At 35.3% G+C, this 26,163-nt stretch overlaps 1 protein-coding gene across 2 annotated transcripts in view; it reads right to left on the bottom strand.

The window, feature by feature from the left end:
• The window catches only part of SLIT2 (slit guidance ligand 2), a 388,117-nt gene that overhangs the window by 353,394 nt on the left and 8,560 nt on the right, over window positions 1–26,163 (bottom strand). For both annotated transcript variants that reach the window (XM_017866816.1, XM_017866814.1), the window contains exon 4: window positions 17,903–17,974. In XM_017866816.1, coding sequence (XP_017722305.1) covers window positions 17,903–17,974 — 72 coding nt within the window. The remainder of the gene's footprint in view (window positions 1–17,902; window positions 17,975–26,163) is intronic.

Raw genomic sequence — 26,163 nt, forward strand, 5'->3', positions numbered from 1 at the left:
TGAGACCACTTGAAGGCCAGCGTAGGAGTTTAGATGACAGCAACTGGGTAAGTTTACAGGAAAATAATGGTTCTATTATTTACTAGCCCTAGAAAGGTGGCCAAGTAAATGGGTTAACCACTTTAGGCTTCAGTTATTTCATCTATAAAATTGAGATGGTGATACATATTTATCAGAGTACCTTTGAGTGTAATGCATGGAAAAATGTTTTATTAAATCTAAACTGCTGTTCCTGTATACAAAATGATCTTTGACTGTGCAAGGGACATGATCCTAGCTATACTTATTTATTTAGAGATGAAGTCTCGCTCTGTTGCCCATGCTGGAGTGCAATGGTACGATCTCAGCTCACTGCACCCTTTGCCTCCCAGGTTCAAACAACTCTCCTACCTCAGCCTCCTGAGTAGCTGGGGCTAGGGAACACACCACCATGCCCGTCTAATTTTTTGTATTTTTAGTAGAGACAGAGTTTCACCATGTTGGTCAGGCTGGTCTCGAACTCCTGACTTCAGGTGATTCGCCCACCTCAGCCTCCTAAAGTGCTGGGATTTCAGGCGTGAGCCACTGCACCCGGCTTCCTAGCTGTACTTTAGGAGGACACTTCTGGCTATTAGGCAGAGGACTGTACAGACGAAGAAATACTGGAGCAGGAAGTACAGTTAGGAAGTAAGTTACTGAGAGGGAAAGGAGAAGGTGGACGAACCAACTGTGGAGGTAGAACTGACAGAAGTTGAAAGTGGAGCTAAGGGAGAGAAAAGGAGCCAAGGGTGACATTAAACTTCAAGTCTAGAAAATGATGGAACGAGGGTGGGGGAGAGAGGATAACAAGCTACCTGTAAGCACCTATGCACAATTAATAATGCATAAAGTGAGGTGAGGATTTAAAAGAGATTACCATGAGGATTATGCATTGTATAGTGTTTTTATTTAATGGAAAGACCCTCTTGTCCCCATAACAGTTAATATACATGGTAAAGAACACTGTGCTGTACTCAAATGCCAGCCTGCCATGTGGGCATTGCATCACCTCTTTGGGTCTCAGTTTTCTCATTTGTAATTTGGTTCTCCTTCATATTATTGAAAATCAAATGAAGCACTATTAATATACATAAGGCACTTGGAAGAGCCTCTGGATCATGTTCTCATTTCATGAGAGCTACACAACTGACTCCATCCTTAGCATGGCCACTTCCTCCAGTCAGAAAATATTTCTCTTTGTGGAATGAAGACTGTATTAGCAGTAACGCAGGTTGGGCATGGTGGCTCATGCTTGTAATCCCAGCACTTCTGGAGGCCTAGGCAGGTAGATTGCTTGAGCCCAGGAGTTTGAGACGTGCCTGGGCAATATGATGAAACACCATCTCTACAAGAAATACAAAAATTAGCTGGGCATGGTGATGTGTGCCTGTAGCTCCAATTACTTAGGAGGTTTAGGCAGGAGGACCACTTGAGTCAGGAGGCAGAGGTTGCAGTGAGCTGAGATCACACCACGGCACTCCCTGGATAACAGAACAAGACCCTGTCTCAGAAAAAAATAAAAATAAAAGAGTAAAGTGCAAAAGTCTCTATGTATTTGCTCTACAGCCTGCCTGCTGCAATACATATGAAGTATCAGTGTCAGTGTGCTTATCTCAGTTTTCTGATAAAGGAGGTGTTCTGATTTGGGGCAAGAAAAATAACAATGAGATCACTGAGTAGTCTTTACAAGCTACAGGTAAGTCAAGATCATAGGCAGAGCACACTTCCTGGATACAAGCTTTGGTCTTTCCACTAAATGGCCTATCAGGTCAGGCTCAGCAAAGCGTTGTTAATCTTTGTTGCAGATGATGAACTCACCACCTTCCAACGTCATAGGCCTCATCACTGTCTCATTCCCAGGATCTTGCCCTCTTACGATACAGTTCTGTATTTCCTAGCTGAGCTGTCATGATTCACAGAGGAGTGAATGGCTGGAGTTGCTAAGATAAGATAATGGCCTTTTATGTGCAGACACTGTGAATTCTTCTCCACCCCTTGTACAGGGAAGACAATTTAAGTGGAAAGGAATAAATTGCTGGATGTAATACAGTGACCAAACACAAAAGCCTAATAAAAATGTCAGAAGTACAAGCCATAGAATGGCAAAGAACCGTGGAGGCACACTGAATGATGCAAGCTGTCCCTTAGCAACTTATGTAAAGACACAAACTGATGAGACTAAACCATCTGCCTCAGTTGTTTCCTACTACATGAGCAATTTCAACTTTGTAGTAATTTTGTAGTAATATTGTTTTATTTACAAATTAAGCAAAACAAAATCTCTCACACACATAAATGAGTAAAAAGATGGGGAAAGAACTGACAACTAATATAAAAGGTGCTGTAGGACAGCCCTTTCTTCAGGATTTCATAAACAGAATTAATATATTACCGTGAAGAAATTGGTACAAAAAGTCACCTATGCATACAAGTTTACTGATGGCTATTCTTTTTAAACTTAAACACTATCAAGAAAGGACATATGCAAAGATATTAAAAAGATAATGCTTCAAATGCTGTCTCTCGCTTATTTACCATGAAGGATGATTCCGTGGTTCCTTTGTTCTCCTTACCCTTTTCCTTCAACCTATGAATATTTGAGCACCCGGAGCATGTGAATACTGCCTCATGGTGAAGGGAGCTGCATATGTATGTCTAAACCCTCACAGAATGTATAACCTATGGAAGGGATTTGGTTAGTAAGTTAATAATCACAATATAAGGACTAGCAGTTTCTATAATATGTTAGACTTAACCAAAGCAGCACATTTTTAAGTCCCTAGGCTAGAGGTTTGTGGATTCATTATGTTAAAAAGTAAGTCAAAACACCTGCATACGGGAAGGCATCCATCATTTGGTACTGAACAGCAACGTAGGGAAAGGGGTCTCACTCTCCAGGCAGGGTGGTGGCACTCTCTGAACGGCAGCAAGTTGCCCACCTAGGAAACACTGGAGCTAGGATTCAAATTCTGGCAGGTTGTTGCGAGGCCCTCATTCACTCACTCAACCTGTATTTCTTGTACATCTACTGCTACTGACCACGTTCACAATGCTTCCACATTAATTGGAAGTGACAGACAACAACATAAGTAAAATATATACTATGATACAGACACGGTATAGAAACCAAAGGAGGAGAATAGATTGGGGAAGGGGAATGGGAGGGTTTGGGTATTCTGCTCCTTTAAGAAGAGGGAGCCTAAACTAATTAAAAATAGATCTTTAGGCACAGTGAAAGCTGAAGATTAAATGTGTGTGCAAATATTGGGTATAATTTGAAGTAAATTATTTATATTAAGTTTATTTAGTATCAAGCTTTGAAATAGTTTTGATTGAGTCATACTCTAATTTTATGTTTCCGTTTTCTTTTGTATCTTTTCTCTCAATATTAACTACAAATAAAAATTGGTGGCCCCAAAGCAACGTACTGGGGGGAACTAAGAGATGGGACGGTAATTTTCAGTAATGATTAATATTAAGCGTCCTGGTGAGAGGCATCCATCAGGTGTATTTTTAAAAGTTGCCTTTGGAGATTTATAATCATTTCTTCCATTTGTTCTCATTTCTGTGTCTAAACTCTCATATCTAAGTTATTTTGTCTTCTAATACTGGGAAGATTGGTCTTGGCAAAAATACTGAACAAATTAGCTTTGCAATGACTTCAAAGTCCACCAATCATCTCCAAATTGTACATAAAAAGCTTTTGGCTCCAACACCCTCTCTATAGAGTGAGAAAGACTCCTGCAAGTTCACACCAGCTTAGATGATGCACACCTCATTGTGTTGCTAAAGAATGCTGTGCACAGCAGGTGTTCCACAAAGGACTTCTGGTGCTTCAATTGGCTGAGGCAGGGAAGAGAGAGAGAGAGTTAAGCTATAAAATTTAAAGTCCTTAAAATAGTAGTTGAATGGTTTTGTGTGTGTGTGTATGCGCACACACACACATGCGCACAGGCAACACACACACACACACACAAATACAGAAAGCCAATAGTGGTGCTAAGTTAAAGAAATTGTTATAAAATATTCTAAGTTCTTCTATTTTTTCAAGGCTACAACAGATTGCCAAGTTCACCTTCAAAGATGGATTGAAAAGAATAGATTTATAAGCCAACGCACTATTACAAGTCTTACAAGTGACAACGTTGGTACAAAATAATAATAATATATGTCAACCCCATATATCCTCAATGGTCTTTAATAAAATTTCAATCAGAAGTAATAAAAAGTAACTATTCTTTGGAAAAGCTAAAGACTGGTTTTGCTCTCTGGATTAACAAGCATAAATAGGAATAGTTAAGAAAGAAGAGGGGCCTGTATAGTTAAATAACTTTGAAAAACAAATTTTAAAAGGTTAAACAGATTAATTTATTGTAGTATGCCTTTAAGATTAACACACAAGTGTACACTGTAGCCACCAGAGGTGATACGACTTTCATTATTTCCCAACACATTTGACCACAGAACACTTTTCTCTTGAATCACTGGAGAGCACACTGTAGGTATCACCTCTTTGAAATATAATATAAAATTAGTCTAGTACTAAATAAAAGGTATTACACAGTCTTGAGAATTGGGGATAACAACTATACTTTTAAAAACCTAAAACTGAATCATATTATTTTAAAAGAACACCCAAAGTGAGTATCTGGTAACAGATATCACACTGATGATTGGGAGTATAATAATTCTTTGGAAACAACAAAACTTTTTATCAAAACATGTTTACTTGGGTTCTTCAACCCAGGTAGCTTAATTTAGAAAACAGAGAAATATCTGGACTCTAGTGTTGTCGTTTTAAACCACTTTTCTCTTTTTAAATTAGAGTATGGCTTCTAAATGGGAAAGGATTAAAGAATAACATTTGTCCATCTGAATAAAATTCAATTATATTTGTAGTTCATTATTACCCCTCTGCCACATTTACTTGAAGTTCTTCATCTGATTTTGATGGAGTTTCCCATTTTACAGCAACAGAATGATATCTGATGAATCAGAAAAGAACAAAATATAATGTTGGTAACAACAGTGATTCCTGCATGTCATGCTTCCCTGGGAGATTGACAAGAACTAAGGAAAAATTCTTTTCCAAACTCGTGAGGTGAAAACTCTTGCTCTGAAATATGATGATGGATATACTTTGTGATTTTTTTTAACATAATTATTGTAGCTACAAGCATTATTCTTGTTCATACAACTTTGCTTTTCAAACACATTATTTGCTGCAATAGTTTCCCACATCATCTAAATTCCAAGGGATGGTGTGGTGGGTGGGGAGAGGAGAAGGGGTATTTCCTTTTATCAAATGTAACCATGTTGCTTTCTCACTCCCTCACGTTCCTATGTAATAAAAGAAGAATCCAGGGTGGTCACTTGGAGTACCTGATTAACAACTTTCCTTGAAACTATTCATTAGGTGTGGAATTCATTCCCCTTCAAGAGAGGGAGAGAAAACCCACACCAACTCAGAGAGAAGCTCTCCTCTTAGAAACAGACTCCAGATTCCTTTGCCTTCAGGGTATTCAGGTTCCACACATTTTGTTTTCCTCAAAAGGCCAGGAAAATTAATTGTCCAGGGTGCACAATGTATTTCCTAGGGAGAATTACAGAAAATGATGGTCCCTGCTTCAAACCTACTACAAAAAAGATTATAACACAAATATGAACATATAAACCTTTATTAACCAAATCCATTATATTCTCTTGAATTGCCCTGTTCAATTTTTAACTTATTTCTTCATGCTACCATTAGCGACAGGTGATTATTAAAACTACCTCAATTGTACACCACTTACCTCATATTGAGAGATTATCAAGTATCAAGGTCACCACTTAATAAGACATAAACATCAAATCTCCTTTAATCATTTTTTTTTTAACCGACCAGGTGCAATGGCTCATGCCTGTAATCCCAGCGCTTCGGGAGGCCAAGGCGGGCAGATCACCTGAGGTCGGGAGTTTGAGGCCAGCCGGACCAATACGGTGAAACCCCGTCTGTACCAAAAACACAAAAATTAGCTGGGCGTGGTGGCGCATGCCTGTAATCCCAGCTAGTCAGGAGGTTTAGGCAGGAGAATTGCTTGAACCAGGGAGGCGGAGGTTGCAGTTAGCCGAGATCACACCACTGCACTCCAGCCTGGGCAACAAGAGCGAAACTCCGTCTCAAAAAAAAAAGAAAAGAAAAAATCATTTTTTTAACATAAGCCTTCAAACAATTCACCTGTAATAGCAAAGCCATTCAAAATGTAAGCTAATAATAGTAGAGAGAATAATCTCAAATCACTTATCCACAACTTAATTATCTAATGCCCGGTTTATTACCATGAATAATTCCACCATTGTAATTATTCCAAGGCCTGTGAAGAGTTCCCTATAAATTTTGGAAAAAAAAAAGAACACAGATACATTTTGATCTCCTTCCTTTCCCTCAATTAGCTCCAAACATTCCCTAGAGGCTTGGAGGCCTTCTGTTAAATTCTGGGAATATGATGGCGAACACGCTGGGCAAGGTCCCTCTCTTATCTGACTTACTACATTACTTATATGTAAACAAAGAAACTGAGCCTCAAAAAGAAAGCCAGTATCTTTGCTCAGCATCTGCAGCTAGTGATTAGCAGAGCTAGGAATGTAACTAGTAAAAGCCTTTTGACTTCTGATCCAGTGCTTTTTTCACACCTCAACATATATCATCCCAAATTCAATCTCTTGGTAGTGTCTTTCTCGGGCTTAATTTCCAGCTTTTCCATCAAAAAGATATTTATTAGCCAACTTGTACTAGGCTAGATGCTTCATGTGAAACAAAGACAAATAGAAGACAGGAATCTCGGCAAAGTTAATACACAGGTTATGATTGAAGAATTGTATGTGACAACACATTATATGAATCAGGAAACAGCGATACAGTTTTAATGATAAAAGGAAGCAAAAAAAATAAGTACATGCCACTTATTATACGCCAAGTACCATAGTAAACTCAGTTCATTTAGGAAATCATTTACTCCACACAACACTTCCATAAGAAACATACTCCTAGATTCCTCATTTTACACCAGGAAAAACTGAGGCACTTGGCAGGTAATTGAGTGATATTCCCAAAATGACACATTCAGTGACTCAAACCCAGGTGGTCTGAATCAACCACCTGTACCACATTATAATGTACCATAGAATCAATAGCCTATACCATGTTATAATGAAGGATCATGTGGAGGTAACTAAAACCATTGAGAAAGCTTTAGTAGAGGAGCTGAGGCCTATATGAGGAGGAAGGAGGAAAGAAAGAAGTCCAGAAATAATGCTGGGAACTTCCAGGCAGCAGTGGAAAATCTGCTTGCTTGAGATGGCGCAGATCCGCTGGGATAGCATGACAATGTTGAAGAGGTAATGCAGAACTAGATTTTGGTGAGTCATCAAAGCCAAGTGAAAAAGAGTGATACAAAAGGGAGGTTAATTTTAACTAATCACTGCCAAGTACAATACAGAAGTATTTCTAGATATCTTATTTCCCAGCCTCAATACATGCAGTGACTTAAACTGTCAAATATATTTGTTAGCGCAGATTGTATTTAGAAGTTATTCTCATTTTTTTTTTTAAGAGGCAAGCCTGGAGAGTTTATCTAAAATAAATACTGAAATATTCCTTTTTAGTTTCTGAGCAGAGATTTCAAAAAATGAATGTATGAAATTTTAACACTGACTTTCTCTGTGTAAAATGCACAGCATTGACTTCCTTAGCATAAAAGAAACACATTTATCTACATTACATGGAATTTCCTATAATTTCCCTAAATACTTATTCTTCCTCTGTATGTTTCTTGAGCACTCAGTATGCCCACCTCTCGCTTCCCCCTCCACACACCCCCCCCCCACAACTGGCATCACCTGATTGGCTTGGAATATCAGTTGGTATGATAAACTATACCATTTAGAATACCCTGGCTATCTGTTATATTAAATAACCAGGTTTTGTTACTCCTCTCTTTCTCTCCTCTTTCACTCTTTTATACTTCTAGACAATGTTTTTTCGGTTGTTGTTGTTGTTTGGTTTTTTTGTTGTTGTTGTTGTTGTTTTTTTTTTGTCTTGCAACTAACTCTACCAAAAGGTTGGTCCTTATGTAAAGAAGATAAAACGTAAAGCAATATTCCTATTTCTGGGTTTTTGTGACAAGAGGCTGGGTAGAAAAGTCACTTTGGGAAGAAAAAGATCAATGCACATTAAAAAAAAACGAGGAAAGTTTGCAGAAAGGGTGAAACTTGATAGAAGTAAGGAGAGCATATAACATCATACAAAGTGCCTACATAATGCTCAGTAGTGTTTTGTAAGTGAGGGTATAATCCTTAGTTAAAAGCAGGGCTTTTCATTGAGAGATTTTAACAACATTCCATTTTTCCATGCACTTCTTTATCATGAATAAGACAGAGAGTGGGTTTTATCCTGAGGCATTTGAATTTAAACAACAACAACAACAACAAAAGACTAGATAAGCATTTCTGTTTCAGTATGAATATAAACAGTGTATTTATTAAAAAACTACATCATAATGACATGTTCATTTCTGGAGAAATTAAGAAAGATTTTACTTTAACAGCATGTAAATAAACTGGTATGTTTTTTAAGTTTCATATATTTGAACATAAAGCTTCATATCCAGATAAAATGAGAATAAAAAAGATGTAAACTTTAAAGATAGTTTTAGAAAAGTATCCTTGAAGTGTTACTAACTATGCAGCTACTCTTGATGGTACACAATACATTTTCCAAATGTTATCACTCTGCCTCAAGACCATTCCTTTTTGGTTAACCATCTCATAAAAGAGCAAGAGTGAATGAAAGCATTTTATGATGTCTAATATTTGTTATTTCTAATTAAGCGAATTTGAGTTTTCATATTTAATGGCATTATTCTTCCCTATTATGTGTGTGTGTGTGTGTGTATAAACCTCTTTCATCATGATATAACTATATCCAAATTAATGATAAAAATAATAGAATAATGACATAACTTTTAACAATAGAATATGCTTGCATGTGAATACCTACATTGAGGCAAATTTTAAACAATGTAACTACAGTGGTAGTTTAACAGATGCAAAATGTTTAAGTCAGTGTTCTAAACATTTTAAACTTCTTAAGATAAACTAATTAGTAATTTCAAATGTTTTACCCTAAAAAATGTGTAATGTAAATTCAATAATATTTATATACTGTTTACACAAGAGTAGTGTCCAATCAAAATGTATTTTTAATATATTAGTCTAGAAACTTATAAGAACACCAGATTTAAAATTAAATTAAATTAATATTTTTTAAAGGGTCAAGGTTAAACTGTTTGTCTTCCTTAAAAAGTTTATAATGTCTTTTGTGTCTTTACTTACAAAAAAAAATCTCAATGAAACTTGGATATTAAAACCTCCCAGGAAACCAACAATAAAAGCTGCTAAGAATTTCACAAGTTTTTTTTCCCCTTAGGTGTTAATTAAATGATCATTTAACACTGAAATGTAAACACAACATTTTCATCTCCTGACAGCACCGCCTATTATAAATCCGGGGTAATAAAAGTCTTGGTGTTAATGCTCTGAACCAAGTTCCCACAACACTCTAAGATGCCTTGTCGTGTCTAAGGTTAAGCATCTAGACACAAAACAAAGCTTGCGCCTACTCGACTTCCAGTCCAATTTTCCCATCGCCCAGTGACCTAGGTAACACTTTGAGCAATAAAGAATAAATTTAATTTCTCCAGCATTTTGTGAGGATTAGGAACAATTGTTGGCTTGCAATGACTTTTTATCCTTGGATTCTTTTTCCTCCAGAGCATTCCTCGGGTCCTAAAAGAGAATTCTGATGGTTTAAGACATAGAACAAACAGAACTTTAAATTAGGCTTTTTTCAATCAATTGGAACTGTCGGAGGGGAAGCAATCAACCTTTCTCTGTGCTGTTCTCAGCTATTCACATACTTCGAGCTTTAATCTTTCTCTAGTAGAAGAAACCTATCATGATGGGGCAAAGCTATTTTTTCCCATTCTGTTTCCAGACTTACTTATTTCTCTCCTTTTTTTTTTAAAAAAAAAAACACTTAAATCAAGTTGCCATACTTCGCTGTAAACTTTCATTTGGGGGATGTTTCAAGAGACACAGATGTTCTCCTGGTAACATTTCACACCTCTATTCTGTACCCTAGGCCATGGGTGTTGTCAAGGACCAGTCTTTTTACTCTTCATTGCTTCATTCTCGAAGATTTAGTTCCTTTTAAAACTTCCATCCAAAGGTTTCTTATATCAAAATTTATAAAATATTTTAAGGTTAACCCTCCATAAAAAATTCAGTGATTACAATTAACTCGGTTATAGGTAACGTGTAATGAGTGGATATACACCATATATGTATCTATGCTACTTTGAGAAGTATTGGAATTGTGGAAAAAAACAAAACAAAACAAAATGACTTCTGGTTCAAACTTGTCTCATAATGTAACATTATTTAGATTTAAAGTGCTAAAAGATTTGCAATTTTTACTGGATTTTGACATAATTAGTAGTCTAAAAATGCACTGAAAATCACCTATGCAATTTACATAAAGATGACAATGTTCCATAGATCAAATCACATGTACATATTACAAGGCTAACAGATTAATCTTATATTTTTTTAAAAATAAAATTTTTATTAGTAGTGAAAATGTTCCTTAGCAACATATGTAAATCTTCTGAACAACTTTCAGCATACTTCACCTATAGTTGAAGGAGTTTACTCAGCATTTTCTAACATTTGTATATTTCCTTCATTTGTCATTCAGAAAAACACATCATTAAAACAGCAATCTAAATATATGCACTAACATAAATAGTTCCTGAGTCACTGTCTTTTTGTTTCTATCTGTAATTTATTTTATAGATGAATTTTAAAACTATATGAATCATCAACTGGGAGAGCATGGAGAGATCTCATTAAGAATATCCTGGCCCTAATGTACCTTCTGCAGCCAAGTAAAGAGAAACAACACGGTACAAATGCACATTTTATGTCAATTTGCTGCAGTAGGAAAATTAATGTGACTACACATATTTATGTGTTACTACAGTAAGGATAAATGCAAGAGGGCTGTGCAATAGTATCAGGAACTTTGCTGATTGAGGGCAAATTGCAAGGACATCTGAGTGACTATTATTTCCATCTTGCTTGCAATGAAAGGATGACAATAATATAAATATAATTTCTATCATCTTGAAAATTTACAATGTTCTTTTGAATAGGAATTTAAATTGTACTGTGCTATCCCCAGAAGGTAAATAGTATGATCCTTCCCATTTTACAGATAAGAAAACTCGACAACTCGGTTGTTCACTGACTTCCAAATTTAACAGAACTGCAAATATCTGAGTAGGCATTTAAACACTATCATTTTACACAACCTCCCTTAAGATAGAAAGTAATTGATTTCAGTTTCTTAAAACATAACGTAAATACACTAAAATTACCTAAATATAACTAAAACCCTATCAACCCTTATTCCTAGAAATAATGTTTATGTAAATTTCAATCCCCAAAATTGTAACCTTGAGATTGTAGTGGCAATTTCATTATTTACAAACTTTAAAATATTACCTGATGATGTGTATACGATATATTTTTTACATGAACATGATATACTTAAATTCACATATTTGATCACTCTCAATGAACTCTCCAGGCATTAATTTACATAGTATAGGTCAGATGTTAGCAACAGCTGAGGCCCACAAATACCACATATTCTATGGAGCCACATATTTTGTTAGTTTCCCTCCTGAGCATGGATCACAGTATTCTACAAATTCAAGTTGGCAGACCATGAGTACTTGTTGGTGGGGTTAGAAATATTTGCATTTGTGAAAGCAGCCGTTTAAATAAGTACAGCTGAGTGGGGGTAAAAAAAAAAAAAAACCTTCTTGCATTTGATTTTCTTAGGCTATGATCTATGCTGTGGATTTCACACTCAGAAGGCCCACTCTGTATGCTGGCAACAGCAGAAACTGGACAATTGTTGGCTTTCTTTAGCAACAAGTCTATCAGTAATCCCTTTGAAGTAAAAACCATAAACACTAGATCTGGCAAAATCTCAAATATAATCTTAATCTTCATTGGATTTAGAACATTTAAATCACAGGATTACACATTGATTTAAAAAATAAAAGTAAAAGTAGGTCCTGCTCAGGGCTTTGCACTTTTATTTCTTTCATGACAAGTGGTAATGGCTATTTTGAGCTGTGTTCAGATATCCATATATCAAGTCTGTTGTCTACCTATTTGAAAATAAAGTTTTGGTTATACAGTGGTAATCTTTTTAAATGCAATACTCCTCATATGTCTCTATTTTTTAAGTGGCAAAAACAGAGTCCCTTGGGACCAGTAAGTAATTAATAAGTTACCTAAGTAATGAAGGACTTGGTGTTTTAATCACTGACAGTGAACACTTTCCTAAGTTTTCTCTCTCTTAATAGTCAATCTGTTCCCCTTAGCAAAGTATCAGTAGATAATTCAGATAGTGTTTCCTTACACCAAATTAGAACACAGACGCCACCTTCGACAGAACTTTCACCCTTAGCACACGAAGCTCTCTGGCAGTCTCAGCAACAGAAACCAGCGGTAGCTATCATGGCAGTGCGCTAGATGAGTAATGATGTCGGTCTGGCTGAACAACAGTAACCGTAGCAACTGCAACCTGCAATTCCTGCACAACCACTGTCGGATTTATTGTGGCAGGGGCCAAACAGGCCAAGAGTAAAATGAAGCAGGAAACTATGGCACCTGACACCTCTAGTAGTCCACACTTTAATCAGAGCTGGCAGAAATTAATTCAAGAGAAATTTGTACACGGGCTCCTCTGTTGTATCCTGCTTTTATGGTTGACTCCAAGAAACCTATGAGACTAAATCAACATCCAAGAGCTAGGGAGTTAGTTTTATATGACATTTTATTAAATTAAGGTATATTTTGCTTAGGTGAAAAATGGATCATTTTGACTGTGTTGTATCTACTGAAATACTTCAATGTTTGAGAAACCTAGGGGGATCAAACATTTAATTGACCAAGTTATCCTTTAAATTTAATTTGGTTCTCCATTATTTATAATGCTGTCTCAGAGTTACTATTTGCTCATTCAAGTTACAAATCCTGAACCCAACAGAGATTTAATTCAATACATCAAACACTTAATGAGAGCTTCTAAAGGTCAAGCCTTATACTAGACCCTGGGGATACAAGAAAAAAAAAAAGTTTTCATAATACACGTCTAAGTAGCACTTATATGCATAATCATAAAAATAATTCTAAGATAATAACTGATAAGTATAGTAATGGCTATATCTGCGTAGTGAGATAATAGATAATTTTTACTTCCTATTTTCTATTTTTTTCTGATTTTCCTAAATCTTTTAACAATGAACTTGTGTTGCTCTTATAACTATTAAAGAAACAAAACTAAGGCTCCTCCTATGGCAGTGATGGAAAGGAAAAAGACAGCTTAATTATATATATTTTTAGGCTGAACAAATTAATTTATTACCTTAATAAAAAATTAAGTTTTCCTCTTAAGAAAGAAAGTCCCAATTATTATAGTTATCAAAAGCAGTTTTGAGAATCTGAGATCCTATCTGACAGATAATGAATTATGACCCGGCCAATGAAATCAAGCAGTCAAAATCTATTTGTCTCAGGTAAGTATTCACTAGGCCATAAAGAGAGTTCTTGGCCTTAAAAATACCATTCCTAATGTTAGATAATTTAGTCGCTCCAAAACTCACTGGGGAATAATGAATGGCACTTGAGAACCAGAAGTAAAAAGTTTTTATTCAAAGAAGTAGAGAAAATGAGTCCCTGGGACAGATGCAGTTCTTTTGTTTGTTTGTTTAGTTTTGGTTTGGTTTGGCAGATAAAAGTGAAAATGAGTTTCTAAAAGTGCTTTGGATACTTAAGCTTATGTTAGACGTCTCAGTAAATATAATATACTCAAAGAAATAAACCGAAAACCACAAAACAAATATTTATAACCAAATGTCTAACCGCAGTACTACCAATGAAATTCCTCTTTAATGAGTCCAGATTAGTAGTCACAAACTCAACAGAAAGTGTGAGTCACTTACTCCTAAGCCTCTTTTAAGATTACACTTTTCAGGAAGATTTGTATTAGTACTCATAAATTTCAATCAATCATAATCAACTATTTCAAAATTCCCTGCAATCTCTTCTTCAGTTAACCAGCTCCAGATTTCTTTAAAATAATCTCCTCTCCTCTTAGGTTCACAATAAAATGCAACCTTGATTTTGGAGGAGGAGCAAAGGGGAAGATAGAGTCTGTAAGTTAAGAAAACTTCATGCTGGCTTTTTTTTTTTTTTTTAACCTCCAACCTATCGTCCCTTATTTTAGTTTCCCTTTACTTACACTTTCCATCTGTCAACAAGTACTTGTAATTTTATTACACTGTCCTGTAGTTTATGCAGAGTTGGTATTATTTTACAGAGTTCTGTTAATGGACTGGATAAATGGTAATGCTATTTAAACTAGTCTCCTACTCCAACAAACACAGCTGCAACTGTACTACTATTTCTGAGCAAACATCTTGACCTGAACATGTAGTACTCTCTCAACCCGTCCAAAGAGAAATTGGAGCAGACAGCAAAGGAAAAGCATATTTGGCCGCTAGCAGCAACCAAGCGTGTCGAATCATAATTCATATACAGTATACCCTCCTTTTCTTTTATATTGCATTTAGAGTCTGTGAAAAGCATGTGTGCTTCTTCCCCTGGTATCTTATTTTCAGCCACTAGTCAAATGGTGATTATTTATTCCAAAGCTCAAAGAAAAGCAACACAAGGTCCAGTATATCCAACAAGCTTTAATCTAAGCAAACAATGTGAAAAATCAAACTTCTGTGTATAAACTATATATTAAACCAGTAGACTTTTAAATTAGTGATATACCTGGGAAAACATAATGTTAAGTATGAATACAATATACAATAACTAAGAACATAAAGAAATTGAAATATTAATTCGTATCTCAGAACAACCTATACAGAGGAAGTAAATCCTAAATTTGTTTTTTTATGAGTTCTGCATATAGTATGCCTCTACTGCATTAGACAGTAGGGGCAACTATGGCTTGCTTTATATATATAAATTATATAAATGTAAGTGTTATGTCATATATATATAATCTATATAAATTATATTATATATATATTTATATATAATATAAAATATATAATTTATATTATATATAATTTACTATATAATACTGAAATTATACTACTAATATATATTGAAATATAATTTATATATATTACATATATATATATTATGTTTAATTATACTAGTATTATGACAAACTGTCAAAAATATCATATTCTATAACATTTATACTCATCATATATACTTATATATTTTTTATATATATTTATAAAACAATCATATATATATCAACTATCAAATACTTTCCTTGTCCTATCATTTTCCCCATTATTTGTCAAAAATTGCATATCCTTTGCTCTGTTACTTGTCCTTCTTGTGAAAAAACTATGTTTTTAAATGAGCATTATAAAGGATGTTGTGCATATAGGTTTGTGCACATTTTCCCATCTGCTGGAATATTTGTTTCAGGTGAGCTACTAGGCATCTGTATCATATGAAGAAAATGTGAACTTGCACCCTTGCTTTTCATAATTACACTAGCCAGTAGTCAGCTTCACAAGTGTGTGTTCCTTTGTTTATTAAAGACTTCCAATGGCAGTTGTTTAATTTAATTAATAATCACCATCATAAACAAGTGGTCACATGCAGCTTATAACTTATCCTCTCGAGAGAAAAAGCACTCTTAACAATTCACCTAAGTCTAATTCAGATGAGGCAAGTTTCTTAACTAAATTAAGATTCCTGACTTGAGGATGCAAATAAAAATTCCACCTCTAGTTTTCTATGTACACCCAGTGCCTAAATCTGATGTCAAATCTCATGTAAAGAGATACACTTGGTCAATATTGAATGCTAGGCCATCAAGTTATATAACTTCTGAAACATAGAAATATTCACATCTTGTAACCAGTTCCACCTAACAAACATTGCTTTAGCTGTTATTACTCCCCAGGACAAATCCTTTGAGCCAGAAAGACACATTAAAAAATCTGAACACATTTTCTAGCTGCCTGTGTCCCCATTTTCCAACACACATTTAATTAATTAGGAAATGCTGTCATAGGTTTATGGATTCTGTTTCTTTAATTCACTTAAAGATTTCAAGTCTTTTTTCATATAGCTGCTGCACAAAGTTATAAAATCATAACAAAAGATAAAAAAAAATCTCTTAGTCTGCTATGTGATATTGTCAAAGAGGGCAAAATGTCAAGCAGAATATAATTTGCTGATGAGGGATTCTGCAATGGATTAAACCACCTTAAACTGGGGAAATTAATCCAAGTCGCGTCCTTAAAAAATCTCCTCAGTCAACAGTAACTAAAGCTGAAAGTGAAATACTATCAAAACCAATTCTATGACCCTTTCTAGAAACTAAGCATAAATATTTAGATATAATTATCTACTGATATGCATACATATAATCTTTATGGCAAACCTACATCCTATTTCCTTAGTGAAAATAGTTCTTAGATAATTTTTGTTGAAAACGCAATTCCAAAGTTTCTTTATTTGAGTTTTAAAATTTACTTAAATTGGGCCAATTGAGCAGCAGGGAACACAAAAAAAGGAGAGAAAAATATCAGGTGATTTTAACTATCCTTAGAGGCACAAAGTCAGGAAAGACTCTGGAGAGAAGATCTGGTCCGTCAGCTGGGAAATACCTCCCCGTAGTAAGTTAAGGTTGTTAAGGTTTCAGGAGGACATGAACAAAGATCCTGGCTATTCCTGGGGGTGAAGAGTGTGAGAGGACAGTCCTCCTACTTCTGGAATTGATAACTATGTTGAACTAGTAGGCTACAAAGACAAATTCAGAAAAAGGAAATATGCTCACTTTCTCTACAAATAGTACCATATGGGACTCCCACCATCCAGGTGGGGGCTAATGGAGCAATTTACTCTATACATCCTAGCAGTTTTTTCACAACATGCATGTACCTCAAGAATCATTGCTATTTATTTTTCCAAAACTTTGTAGCTTATCTCCCATCTGTACAAAGTCATTCATATGGCTGAAAATCTCATTTTAAATGCTTTCAAAAATGTGTTTTCACTATTACACATTAGGTCAATGCAAAAGCATTCCAGGGAGGAAAAGTGATTCCCCTAATACTCACATTACGCTCCTTTAAGGAATTACTTCCTTTAATAGTCTATGACGTATTTAATATGAAAACCTTGCCACACAGTCATTCATATTGCAGAGGCTGAAATTCTGGCTTTAAAGGAAACATTTAAGAGGAAATTTACAGCCCTCTTTAAATACCTTATAATAATATTTTCGGACTAATAAACACTACTACTTGAGCCCAGAAACAATACCAAAAAAGCTAACATTAAAAATCTCAACTTTACAAGAACACACTGCCAGCTTCCTCTTAAGAGGAAGCACAGTAGCAATTTTCTCCCTTCAGAACTTAATCAAACATTTCCATTAAAAAGTAGGTAAATCTTGCCATCATCACATTACCAAAAATAATAATAATAATCCAATTACCGTATCACATACATAAACCGCTAAATCCTAACCAAATAAAACAACTTAACCACTGGAAAACAAATCATAAATTTCCTAAAGGAAAAAAAACACAAACTTTTAATCCATTAATCTATTGATGCATAGATTCCAGGAAAGCACACAGAAACAGATCCAAAATACATTTAATAAAACACAAGGTACTACCCAAAGCAACAATAACTACTTGTGTCTACTTACAGCCTGTATAGCTTCGCGGTCCCAAGAAACAGCAACTCAGGAAACAGCTGAAGGTGATTTCTGTTTAAACGCCTTTAGAGAAAACAAAAACAAAGCTTATGTTACACAGAAAATACCCAACAATGAGACTGTGATTTGGTAGTGTCATGCCTCATCCTGTATTTCAGAAAAGAATGAAATGACATTCAAGAGAATTCAAGCATTGCAAATCAAAAGTTGGTTACACGTTTTGTTACATGACTCTTTAAAGCAGTTTTTCATTGTGCTTACTATGATGATGATTACTGGGGTCTAAACTCCAAACTCAAAGCCTGTGCAACATCAGTCAACCAGAATATACACAACAATAAAGGATTTTTGTGACTCAGTCTTAGGCGCCTAAGGTAGGTGACTTCAATATCCAGCAGAAATACCACAATAAATGGTGTCTAAAATAATCCATACACAGTCCCAATTGGCCTAAAATCTCAGCCAAGGAATTGTGGGGAGATGGAAATTTTAATTTTGTTAGCTTTTCATTTAGTTGGGAGAAAAAAAAAAAAAAGGCATGAGAAATTGTCGGCATGATCTGTCCCATAGGCAAAATCAGGAGAATACCAACCCAGAGTTCAAACCTCAACCCGCAGCTTCCAATCCTTAACTGAATTTAAGGCTCAGCAGTATAACTAATAGTGGTGTCAAATCTGTTTAAGTAATGTTTTAAAATGTCTAAGTAAATTGGAATGTTGTAAATGTTTTAAAGAAGAGTGTGATTCCAACTCTAACTCAATTTAAGCCCTGATGCTTGGTATGCACACCTGTTAAAGAAAGAGTGGGCAAATACTATCTCTGATGTAGTCATACCCCAATCCCATCTGTTTTAAGTGTACAATTTAACATTTAATTTAAAATAACTGTCTATTTCTCTGCTTTTCCCAAATCTAAATAAAACGATAAAGAGCTGATGTAACATTTTGCACTCAAATGACTTACAAGCTGCCTAGCTCGAGAGGGATAGAGGCATATTATATAGTATAGCTTCTGGATATAGTTCCAGAAAGTAATGCCACACTGAGGAAAGCAGAGGTATTTCTTAAATTTTAAAGATAAATATTAAAAGGGACAGGAAAAGAGGGCATATCAATCTTGACATATTGAAAGGGTCATCGGGCCGATGCAGAATTATACTATTTAGTCTCCAGAGGGCAGAAATGGGCCCCCTGGTTGTAACCCCTAAGAAATTCAATTATATAGAAGACCTTTCTAAGAACTAGCTATTAAGAAATGGAAACTCTCAACTCCTTATCTCAAAATGTATTCAAGCAGAGGCTATGAGTTGTGTTTTGTTTTTTTTTTTTTGGAAAATGATATAATTTTTAAAAATCCTGTTTGTAAGTGAGAAGCTAGACCAGGCAAACTTCAGAACTTCTTTCCATTCTAAAAAATGCCACGAAGCAATGATGGCACCATAACTTTATGTGAACTCAGAAGGAAGTTGGTCATCTACAGAAACATCCTCAGGCCCTAATAAAATGCATACTAATAAAAAGTATGCCAAGACAAGTAGGGGCAAATAGTAAAATTAGTGGTAAAAGAGTGAATTTACTTCCCACTTACACCATTTTTTTGAATGAAGCACATAACAAGGTAAAATTTAAAGTCAAATCAAAAGCTTTTATTTATTTGTTCTCTGTTAGGTATGATTTTGAAGAAAGTGTACTTCCAAAGTCTAGCATTATACAATTTCAATGAAATGCAGATTGTTACTTTGTTATATTTCCCTCTAAAAACAGATTACAAATATTTGCAACAGTGGTAATGAGATTTTTTTCTAGGAGTGCAACCACTCTTGGAAGGACCTCCATTGTTCAAAGAGCCAGTTCCAATTTCTAAGACAGCAGAAATGTGCTCTCATGATGTGATCCAAACCACCAGATTTACCAGCCTCATTTGTTATTCTCTAGCCAGAGCAAGCCCCTGGGTCCTGCAGAGGCAGTTCTCTTTATGAAGTGCTTCTCCTTTTCTCCAAATGGTGCTTTCTTACATCCTCTGTGAACCTTCCCCTGATTCTCCTACAAAAAGTTAGTGCTTCTCTTGGCTGTGTCCCCACAGCATCTGATAAGTAAGGGTCCCTTACACTGTGTAACATTTATTCATGTACTGGTCCCTTTCCCACTAGACTGTGAGCTCTTCAAGCATAAAGACTAAATCTTTGTATTCCCTTCCTTCTTCCCTGGCACTTAGTAAGTTTTGAACCATATGAAAAGCCAAAGAGAGCAGCCTGCTCTCAGTCAACATTTCCTAATCTCTGGCCCTTAGTAGGTTCTTAGGAAACGCTGAATGAGAACAGCATTGTGTAGTATTTTGATATATTTCAGCAAGGCCCTAGCATTTACATTTTGTATTAAGCCAACATTCCTCTGGCATTCTCCCTGAGGCACCTGCCTTGAGTTTGATGCCACTCTCTGGCTGTCAAACCTGCTTTCACATGTCCCAGACAGTAGTTTCCTCCTTTCCATTCCATCAACATCCTTGGTGATGTGATTCTCAACATCACCTAGAAGCTGGAAAGAATTCAATGTGTTTAAACAAATTCAGATATATAAGTGACTAACAGCTGCTACCAGCTTTCTTGTTAACGAGTCTACATCAGTATAGTTTCATATATTGTGAGAAAGCAGATTTTTCAGGTTGGATACAGAAGTGTTATTTTTTCTTAATTATTATCCTTTTCTTATTTCCAGTGGTTCCTAATTCACTGTGTAAGTAGTAGCTAACACATATTCTAATTCACTGTGTAAGTAATAAGCTTACTAGGTGATGGCCACTATTCTGAGAGGTTTATACAAGTTATCTCATTCACTCTTCACCACATCCCCGTGAGTAAGTAAAATTCTCACTGCTGTTCTGGAGAGAAGAGCAGAGTTCAAAGACATAAAGCTAGGGCCTGAATGAAGGCGGTGTGACACTAAAACATACCCTGTGAATCACTCTTCTGGAAAAAATACAGTCTAAACATTCCTAAACAATAATTCAGAATAATATAATGCTGAAGCTTTCCTTTTCACCTATATTCCCTGAGGCAAAACATAGATATATTTGATCCATTTCTTAGGTATCTATGAACTAAGCAACTGTAAATAAAACAAAGTTTTATTTTTTAAAAAAGCTAGCTCTGTGTTCAGCTCATGGTTTTAAACACCTGTTGAAAATTAGGTATTTTAAATTTCAGAAAAAAAACGAAAATATATATGAAGCACTCCTCTCTGAATTCAAGTAGTTTATAATTATTTCAGGAAAGTTATTATGAGTGATCTTTATATGTCTAAACCCACCAGATACATTTCTGTTTTTAGGATAAGACAAGGTGGTATCACACAAAAAGGACAGATAACAGTAGGGAATGTGGTAATATGGATACAACAAAACAGTATACGTTTCCTTTTTATTGTCTTTAAAGCAGTATCAAGACACTTTTGGCTCCACTTTTTCTATTCTCTCTTCCATCCATACTAAGGCTAAATGGTTATACAAACATTAACATAAAAAGCAAAACTTTCAAAATATTAAATAAAGATAGGATGCTTGTATAATCACCAGAAATTAAATCCTTAAAGAACTTATTTAAAATCTAAACTTATTTTAAAGACTATTAAGGTATATAACAATTGCTAAACAGAGCTAGAGAAAAAGTAGCCTAGCTTTTAATGTGACAGAAATTTGCTTAACAGCTTGAAGATGATAGTGTCAGAATAAGATCTCTAACATAAATGAGTTGAAGTTAAATCTGATGGTTCCAGAACAGGAAACAGCATGTAGTGAATTAAAGATATCACAGAGGATTATTTATGGGAGCCAACATAAATTAGCTTTGTTAAACAGACCAGGTGAGTCAATTATCACTGTTCAGAGCACAGACACTCAATGGTGTCAAAGAAGAGACAGAGATATAATGATATCTAAGTCATGTGTCCTCACCCCTTGATAGAATCTGCCCATAAGATTCCAGAAACGCTTGATAATTCTCTAGATGCCAATTCACAGTTTCAGAAAGGTGTGTAATGTATGTCTCTGAGATACTTTCTCCCAGGGCAAAGACGAGAAGGGATTCCACTAACTGCTCTGTGCTACCAGCTATTTTTGAGTCTGACTTTCAGAGGAGTGAATGATCTTTCTGCATCGCACAAAACACCACTGGCCTCTCAAATACTGATTCTTAACAATCTCAATTTGAAGGGCAGCCTGAACATATTGACAAACATTGTTTTGAATTATTATCTGCCAGCTGCGTCTGTGACTCTTGTCCTTTAGCAGAGGTTATAGTCTCTTACTTTTTGCAACTTCCACCTAAATTCAATTAATGTTCACAACCTTCCATCTAATTCAAAACATAATATGAGAACAGTTTTACCAAAGCCAGTAAAATTTTGTGCTCCTTATATACTTGTCAGTGTAAATATAAAGTGTTTTTAGCAGTGTGCTAGGTCTGTAATAAATGTTTGATAAATGCTGGCTTAAAGCCTACCATTTCTAACTTCCTATTTCCCCTACATGAATGATCAAGTGTAAAACTATTTAGCCCCCTCTTTTGCCACCTTCTCGGGTAAATTTTGACTTCTCTTATAAAAAAGTTTTTATTCTAACATTTTCAAACCACGGATCTTAAAATTTATTTTGCATTATGTAAATAACATAAAGTTTACATTTTCAGCAGTGATTTCAATGATAACTTAATCCCTTGTATTCCTTGCTAGGGATGTCAACACTTATTAGCAAAATATTCCTCCCTCTTTTGTCCCCTTATTTCCTGGTATTTCTCTACATATTCAGAGAGACTAGGAAAATACTCTGAAATAACCATTGAAGGGTTGTTTACCTTTTCTTCACATCTCTTCTGTTGACCATATACTATGTTAGGAAAAACATTTTTTAAAAATGTAACTATGACTGTAACAAGCCAAATGGACCATATATACACTTTAGCAGCTAAGATAAAATAATTCCTAAACTCAGCGATTGAGAAATAAGAGAGGTATGTTGAAATGCAGAATAACAGTTATTTAAGTGCTCTGTGCCCAGCATTTTGTGAAGCTATGTACATTATCATACTTATTGCCACTATGAGATATCATGATTATCCCTGTTTTAAAGATGAAGAAACTGAAATTTTGAAAGATGAAGCAAGGTGATCAAGATCACTCAGTGGAATTGAAACCAAGGGTTTTCTGATATCACTCTTCCCTAACGTTTCTGATTTCAAAAGGAGAAAGGGGAGCTTATATCTGGTTAGAAACCATAATCAACAGTACAACCAATGTGTATTTGCCTGGTGTTCCATGAGACACCAAGCATCAGCAGATAAAATAAGATGTCGAAGAACAGAGATTTCTAGATAATCCACATTCTGTGCTTTTACTCTAGAACCTCAAACAGCAGCACAGAGCCACTGCTCCCAAACTGTCCATCTGTGTTCAGAGTGTATGGACATTGTAGAGAAGACATCCAAATAATTTTCTGTAAATATTATAGTAAAGCAATATTGATGAGATCAAATCACAGCCCTATTATCAAGTTTTCGTTCTGAAAGCATTTTCATCAATATGCTTTCCAGTCCAGCAGGTAACACTTGGTTTGAAAAAAGGTAACGGCAATATATATGAAGTCCATGCAGAAATGTCTCTCTTTCCATGTGAAGTTGTGAAATTCAGTCTAGAAGACATAATTCAAGCAGAAAGGTATCCAAAAGAAATGAGAGAGGGAATTAAACGTAAAATATTTGACATTGGCTACTTCCACAAATACATTGTAACAGTGCAAACTAAACTACTCATTTCAGGGGAGGTATAAAGGACACAGCATCCAGCAAACACTGTCACAAAAGAGGACCCAAAACAGATGTGGGAAAAATAAACACCCTCACTGCTTCAGAATTCATAAAATGGTCCACAAAGAGCAAACGGGCCTTCTCACCACCATTCAACCTCAAGGCCCATAAAAAACGTTGCATGAGAAACTCTCTCAGATGGATTCAATGTTCTGCTAAACTTGTAACAGTGCACAGGGATTAAAGCTTTCCATGACTAGCATCAGTAAACCTAATTTAAAATCGACCATGTTGCTTATAAATAGGTGAACATTACTGGCATATAATGGCTATTATATATTTTAGAACATTTATATTTTATGCTATGTGCATACTCAGCCTCTGTCACAGAGTTTGACGTGTCCTTTAAAGAGACCTTCCAAGAAAATGACTGCCATGATTTTAAACTTGTGTGGAAAGATACCAGAAAACAATTCTTTTGAGATGGGCTTGCATTCTTTTCCAAGGAGATTAGCACCGTTAGACTGTCGTTCTGTTAAGAAAAGGTATGTGTTATGTGTTGCCTATAAACTTGTCGGATTAGTCAGAAGAGACTAATCCTTGATGAACAGAGAATATGTCCAGATCTTTGATGAACAGAGGATAAATGATGCTTTCTTTCAGACCTGTTCCACAACATATTCTCTACTTGAACTCATGTGTAAAGACCTACAACAAAAACCCTACCACATCATACCTCCTCAGCCTCACTCACACTGTCTGTCCCATGCTTAGGAGTGGTATGTGTATGCAGGGAGAACTAATTCAGCATCACCTTAAACAAATGTGTCTTTTACATACCATCTCATTAGAATGTAGTGTTTAGTCAAATGTAGGCTCCACTGTAAAGGGACTTAGACTTTTCTAACTTAAAAAGAATATTTTCTTTATATCAACTTGGTGGAAAATTTAAATGTCTCAGTTAACAGCTTGACTGCTCAAGATTCCTTACATGGCTTTATCATAATAATATTTTCCGAGCTCATTTTCAAGCATAAATGAGTATCAAATGACAAAGCTAGTGGGAAAAATGTCATTTCAAACCCAATTATACTAACACTAGGAGAAGTTAAAGCAGTATTGGTCTTAAAAGCACACATTTACTAAGTATTGGTGGGGAAAGATGAACACTCCACACGCTTGCCTTTATTATTTCCACAATTTCCTTATTTTAAGGGTGTAAGATGGTTTCAGTGTTCACACAAAGCCTAATATCCAAGACTTTTTAAAGTATGCTACTGATTCTTACCAACATAACCTAGGCATATATGCATTTCACTTTTCAGTCTTAGAGTAAATAATAAAATGTCCCATAACAACCCTAAAATTTTCAAAACTTTCCCATACTTTTGCATTTGTATTATCAAGGAACTTTCAAAAGAAGATTATTTTCACTAGTGGAACCCCGACATGGTCTGGGTCCCCCTAAAAGGCCATAAAATAGAACTGAATGACTGTAGTATCTAATCCCATAAACCGTGTGTGAACAACAGAATTTTACACAAGCCCACAGCGTTGCTGGGTCCCAGTGTTATTTTTTTAACCCTCTAGGACATTATGCAGCCTCAAAAAAATCTCAAATTAATAATTTTGCATGGAGAATTTATTGCAGATATACACAAGTATCTTCCTTGAGGTATATAAAAGAAATATACTTCCTAAGTGTCCTGATCCTTACTGCAGCTTATATGTGACCTTTTTTTCCGAATTTCCACTGAATTAACTGGCCATCTAGGTATAGCACATTTCATTTGAAAATTTTTTTGATTAAGCAATAGGAGCTCTGCTAATACAATCTATATGAGGCACATTCTGAAGGCTTCATTTTCATCCCAGATAAACAGGTACCGCTGGCAATACAGAGCATCCTAGGAAATATGACTCTGCACATGTTAGGTCTGAGAGTGCAAAAACAAACTGTCAAAACAGAAAATAATGTGTGCTCATGGTATGCAGACATGATTACAACTTCCTCCTTTTACAGTGATGCATAACCACATTCTGACAATGATGTGTCATCTCATGTTCCAAGAGAATGAAGGGCAGGGGAGGGAAGGAGCTAGTTAGAGAGGTAAGGAAGAAAGAAACTAAAAGGGAAGAAAAGAAGGAAAGGAGGGAGAGGAGGAGAAAGGAAAGGAGGAGGTATGTTACTATTAACTCCTTGACGGTTTATCTGAAAATGTTGTATTTCATCCACTCTTTGAAAGGGAAAACTATCTTTTATAGCTATAATGCTTTGATTTGCAAATAATGACTTTGTCATTCCATGCTACAATTAAATTCAAATCAACAACATGACTATTTCTTGCAGACTAAAAAGCTGAATTTTAAAAAAGGTACAGATATTTATCTTCTGTTTTCAGATTTTCTATAGATCAAGTTAAAAGTCCATCAACATAAAATAAAATAAAAGAAAACT

This window comes from Rhinopithecus bieti, unplaced genomic scaffold (genome assembly GCF_001698545.2).
Source record: "Rhinopithecus bieti isolate Rb0 unplaced genomic scaffold, ASM169854v2 scaffold_1599, whole genome shotgun sequence".
NCBI classification, from domain to species: Eukaryota; Metazoa; Chordata; class Mammalia; order Primates; family Cercopithecidae; genus Rhinopithecus; species Rhinopithecus bieti.